Source organism: Punica granatum, chromosome 4 (genome assembly GCF_007655135.1).
Source record: "Punica granatum isolate Tunisia-2019 chromosome 4, ASM765513v2, whole genome shotgun sequence".
In the NCBI taxonomy this organism is placed as follows: Eukaryota; Viridiplantae; Streptophyta; class Magnoliopsida; order Myrtales; family Lythraceae; genus Punica; species Punica granatum.
Genome location: NC_045130.1, coordinates 27,628,622 through 27,634,380, shown reverse-complemented (window position 1 = coordinate 27,634,380; position 5,759 = coordinate 27,628,622). Strand labels below are relative to the sequence as shown.

At 41.5% G+C, this 5,759-nt stretch overlaps 2 protein-coding genes and 1 non-coding gene across 3 annotated transcripts; 2 read left to right on the top strand and 1 right to left on the bottom strand.

The window, feature by feature from the left end:
• The first annotated feature begins 1,098 nt into the window (after positions 1-1,098).
• On the top strand, positions 1,099-2,165 carry LOC116204263. The gene is made up of 2 exons (XM_031536341.1): positions 1,099-1,413; positions 1,518-2,165. Exons 1-2 carry the CDS (start codon positions 1,099-1,101, stop codon positions 2,118-2,120), a joined length of 918 nt encoding a protein of 305 aa, XP_031392201.1. The 3' UTR covers positions 2,121-2,165.
• A 247-nt stretch (positions 2,166-2,412) lies between these two features.
• LOC116204262 (protein ALP1-like) lies at positions 2,413-3,802 on the top strand. The gene is made up of 4 exons (XM_031536340.1): positions 2,413-2,805; positions 3,001-3,226; positions 3,333-3,402; positions 3,523-3,802. The coding sequence occupies exons 1-4, from the start codon at positions 2,413-2,415 to the stop codon at positions 3,800-3,802; spliced, it is 969 nt and encodes a 322-aa protein (XP_031392200.1).
• A 248-nt stretch (positions 3,803-4,050) lies between these two features.
• On the bottom strand, positions 4,051-4,123 carry TRNAF-GAA. The gene has a single exon. It is a non-coding gene; the product is annotated as a tRNA-Phe (tRNA).
• Positions 4,124-5,759: the final 1,636 nt, after the last annotated feature.

Sequence of the window (5,759 nt, the reverse complement as noted above, 5' to 3'; positions counted from 1 at the left end):
GCTCGATGAAATGTCTGTGAAGGGCTTAATAGAAATAGCATTACAATGTTGAGCTGCTTTTGCTTTCGTCCTGTGCTGTTCATCCAAGTAAATGAAAGTTTTATCAAAGCTTGAATTTTCTATGTCTTTTATGCTTGAATGAATGGCAATTAAATGCAATTAATTTCATAAACCGTTCTTATTCTTCTTGAATTTGCTTTGTGCTTGTTATGTTTGTTTAGATTACATATGTGACTGTCAGAATTAGTTTACAGAACCTTAGGTTGCACACAAGGGGTAGAATGGATTCTGTTGGAGAGAAGTAACTATTCGTGACTGAGCTTTTCTTTTCTGATTTGTTCCTTCCAGAGGTGCGGTTTTTGTTTCTCGATAACAAATATTTGGCATTGCAATAATGTCCATGTAGCAGATTTATATGCATGAAGGACAATGAATTATTGTAATATCGATTACATAGTATGTATCTTGTCAGATGAACTTTCTGTAGTTTTGCATACTGATCTATAGCATGGCTTGATGAACTTTCTGTCAGAGGAACTTTTTGTAGTTTTATTGATTGTGTTGTTGCTCTTGCTGATGATTCGTTCTTGCGACGAAGAATGGAGCTATTTCTATCAATTTTTCAGGGAAAATAGCTTGGTTTGATTGCTCTGGTCGGTGGCTTGACTGAAATAATATGATGTGTATGTTCATAAGCTATTATGTATTTGATTATTAGTTGATCATGTGATGTGCTTCTCGTCTCAAGGGCATGATGGATTGTATATCTCATGCAAATGTCTCGGATGCGATATAGAGTCCTTTCGTTTGCTTTACACATTCCGAAATTTTCCAGTGAGGGACTTTGGGATTTAGCATTTCTTTATGATAAGCCATGAACTTTTGTTTATGTGCTAAATTTAGGTTGGGAAAAAACTTGGTTCTGTACGTCGAATTTGGACATATTCTCTGCTTTTTGCACTGAAGATGTTGCCTTGCTTGCATATTTATATGTCTGTTTTTGTGCTGAATTTTCAACAAGTGCACACAAACATTGTTGTTTCTCATATTTTATTGTATCACCGCAGTATAAGTTGTTGTTTTAGTTGTTTCAAAGACATGGCCCCCAAGGGTGAAGGCGTACTTGAGTGGACTGAAGCGCTGGAGAACGCTTTCATTACCATCTTGTTCAAGAAGTTCACAAGGACGCATACAACATATTGGAAAGCCAGGGACTGGGAACAAATGAATAAGGAGCTGGAAGAGCAATTCCCAGGCACCATTCTCGACGCCAACAAGTTGCGGCAGAAACTACGCAGACTGAGGATCCAATACAAGCAGTTCACCGAGCTAATTGGGCACACTGGAGTCGGCTGGGATGAGACAACCAATACCGTAAAAGCGAATGCTGATGTCTGGGACAAGTTTATTAAGGTATAGTAACACTAACCTTTACTTCTGATACTTTTTCCAGTTTGTAATTTTCCACATACAGTAGTTCATACTTTTTTATTTGTTGCTTTTTTAAAAACATGCAGAAGAACAGCAGCTTCAAGACTTTTCAGAACAAAGGTTGCAAGCATTACACATCATTAAAAGAGTTGTTCAGGTCTAAGACAGCAACAGGTGCATTACGAATTTCATCGACCGACCCACCAAAGAGCCCAGAAACATATGCACGCATGGAAGAGGAGTTCCTAGCAGCAGCGTCAAGCCGTGGGAAAGAACCGATCAATCTTGAAGAGGGATCCGGCGATAGTGATGACCCCGTTCATGAGGTTACCGAACCAGTTGTTACTGGGTCCCGTCGTCGTGTGCGCAAAAGGAGTTCGACCACCGGGTCGCGGTTGCAGGAGTGCCTGGACATGTTGAAGTGCAATCTTAGCAATAGGGACAAGGACAAAAATTGTACCCCTCCTGAAACGAAGAAAAGCAAATCCGTGACGAGCCCCGACAAACCAGCGAAGGGCAGCATCGAGGAGGCGATGGATATGCTTAATAAAATGCGTCCATCCATGTCCATAAAAGAGTATCTCGTGGCTAGTGATCGACTTTCGAGGGAGGAGCACACGCGGCGTATGTTCATGTGCCTTCTCGATGATACAAGGTTGCCATGGATTTGTAGCCTGCTTGACCCTTGAACGGCCACGGTCCATCGTCTACTACGATATATCTTTATAACTAAGAGTTTATTTGTTATGTCATTTACTAAACCTTTGTTTTATATTTGTTGCGTGTGCTATGTTGTTGCTTGAACTATGTGTTTGTTTTATGTGACTCTTGTGACATGCAATTACGATGTTTGTGCATTGCACTTGCATTTGTTTTACATTTCAAGCCTGATTCCTTTGACCATATCATTTCAATTCTATGCTTTTGGTAATCTGCCATATTGTTTGTCGATATAGTTCGCTAAGCTAAAGGGAACACACCATGTCAAGACACGGGAATTCACGACGAAATGATAACCAATCAAGAGATGCCCAACTTATGGGAATTTATCTGGCGCTGGAGATTGCGGCGGCTGAAGAAGATGTCCCGCGCAACATTCCTTGTCGAACCTCACGTCTACAAGGCAGATATTACATAGAGGAAGTTCTTGGCAATGACACAAGGTGTTACGAGAATTTCAGGATGAACCCTCACGTATTTCATAACCTGTGCGATACGCTAAGAGCAAATTGTGGAATCAGAAATAGCAGGAATGGTATGACCGTCGAGGAGATGGTCGGCATGTTCTTAATGGTAGTTGCACATAGTACGCGCTTGGCCGTGGTTGCCGAACGATTTCAGCATTCTAAGGAGACGGTGTCACAAGTCATCAAGGTAATAGCTCATGGAATTCATTCGTTGTCACCAACGTATATAAGACGGAGGAACGTTGATGTACAGCCGGAAATTCAGAGTTGCCGAAAATGGTACCCATTCTTTTAGGTATGTGTCGTACATGTGATAAATTAAAATACCACTAATTTTTTTTGCTGTATAATGTAATTCGTATTCTTTTCATTATTATTGTAGAATTGCATTGGAGCAATCGATGGGACCCATGTGTCTGCTTGTGTTCCATCATCGGTGAGAGGCGCGTATCGCGATCGGAATAATGAGATTACGCAAAATGTACTCGCCGCTTGTTCGCATGACATGATGTTCACTTATGTCGTCACTGGATGGAAGGGTTCTGCTCATGACTCTCGAATTCTGTCCGATGCCGCTACATTGGAATTATTTCCTGCACCATATGGCGGTAAGTTCTTCATGCTCATATCGTATGTTCCCTTCTCAATCGCGTATATATTTTCATAAATACATTCCACTACTGTTTTATATTAGATCTACATTTCTGCTTGCAGAACAATATTATGTAGTCGATGCGGGATTCCCTAATATTCCGGGTTATCTGGCTCCTTATAAAGGCCAAAGGTATCACCGCAGTGATTATAATGACGACACCCCACCAACAACAGAGAAAGAGTTATTCAATCAACGTCACGCATCCGTTTGTAATGTTATCGAACGGTGTTTTGGGGTGCTGAAGAACAGATTTGCAATACTGCGGACAATGTCAAATTACGGCCAGCTTCGCCAAGGACAAATTACTCTTGCATGCTTCGTGTTGCACAATTTCATTCAGCTAAATAATTATCACGATAGATTATTCGAAGAGTATGGAAATGCATGGGAATATTACGATGAATTCCGAAATCCTCCTCATCTAACTGGGAATCGGGTTGATGTAGACATGAGAAGCAGGGAAATGGATGCATTACGTAATCGTATTGCAAATGCAATATGGAATGCGGAAACAAGAGGAAACCGGTAATATTGGAATGAATGGAAGGTATAGATAATTAATTGTAATGGGATTGTATGTTTAATAATATATGGGGCCCACCAGTTTGACTTTTGAAATGTGTATTTTGTTGTGTAGTGTATTGAGTTAAAGTTAAAGTTAAAATTTTAAACCACGACTCTGAAAAGGCCATTAAATATCTGAACAGCCCTTCCATTTATATGATTTAGCATTAATTTATGAGTTGGGGAAAGAAAAGCAAAATAAAAACGCTCAAATGCGGTGAGCGTGGATCGAACACGCGACCTTCAGATCTTCAGTCTGACGCTCTCCCAACTGAGCTATCCCCGCTTGGCCGTCTTGCAATGAAAATTGTTAAGGTTATATATATGGCCATAAGAAAGATCTGCAACTCATGTAAGAGATGGCACCATTGCTGGACCTTGTACATATTTGGATTTATCAATACTACCGGCATTGCGTGGAGACGGAGACCGCAATGGTGGGGATGATGTCTGGTTGGTTTTTAACCGTCAATTGATCAAACAACACTTGATTTCCTTCACGGATGGTTGTAGGATCGTAGTTTTCTCGTACTTTCTGTAGTATCTGATTAGCAATTCCACGTTCATTCCGTGCCTTAACTTCCTACGAGTCAGCATAGCACACACAGATTATGTATACATACTTATATATATATATATATATATGTTTATGTATGTATATTTGCCTGCCAATATATCCTAATTAAATTCCTGATAACATATAAAGATGGAAATTTGCAGAGATAATTCTAGTTAATTAATTAAGGATTACCTGAGATTGGATTTAGTGGTTCCCACTACAAGCTTCTTGATGATGAGAACAGGAATGAGGTCTACGATTGCCTTTCCCACTATCACTTTCTATGAGTACTGTGTACACCTTAATTAACCTGTTGAATTTTATTCAAGGATGTGACCCGACATATGTACTAATCGTTTTGTATTATGAGTTATCATAATTGTAGACTCGATTAAGTGATCTAATAAAGTTTAAGATAATGGACTTTAATGATAAAATATGAAAATTATGTGCAGATACTGTAATGTAATTTCTGTTTCTATGATTAGCTGAATTAGAAATTACATAATCTCATACACTTAAATGCAATTGACGAGTAATGGTTCCCTAGTCGCACGTTAAAAGACAGTATCTGCGTATTAACTTGGAAGACCACATACCTGTCCTTTGCTCACAATCCACGCGCTATGGATTCAGGTACGCTTCCAATTCGATATTTTCTTAATGATTTAGCATGTGGGATATTAGGGATTCATAAATTATGGTGTTCCAGTAATTGGTATCACAGCAATGCATATTTGAATCATTGAGAATTAGGGTTTGTGGTTTTGGATTAAAGCTGATTCAATGAAATTAGGGTTTTACTGTTGCTGTTTGTGGTTAATTATTGTGATTAAGGATGATTAAGGGCAGGATTAGGGTTTCTAGGGCTTCAAGTGGCCGCGGCCAGCCTCTGGGCGGCCGAAGGAGGCGGCCAACGAGAGGCGCCAGCCCCGAAATCTATGGTGGGCGTGCTTCCTGCCGGTGTTTAGGCTCGGGTGGAAGCGACAGCAAGTGAGACGAGACCCAATCGTGGGTTAGAGCGTCGACTTTTGGCCTGTGATCGCAGCCCCCATCACGGCGGTACGGTTGCGGCCATTCGAGGCCACGGGCTGCATCAGGAAGGTCTGGGCCGTCGATTGCCGTCGCCGGTGAGTCGGAATCGTAGCCACCTCCGCGATTTGAAGTCACGGTGGCTCTTCTCCACTCTAGCTTGATCCCGAGCTTTTCGACCCGTCTCCGTTCTCTGCCCCTCTCTCTCCCGAGCCGACTTGAGCCCCGATGGTCGCGGCCAAATGCTGGCGCAGCCGTTGCCGGTGCACTGGTGGCCGTGATCAGCGGAAATTGCATGGGGCCGAGCTAGGGTTGCGTGGGAGTGAGTGGC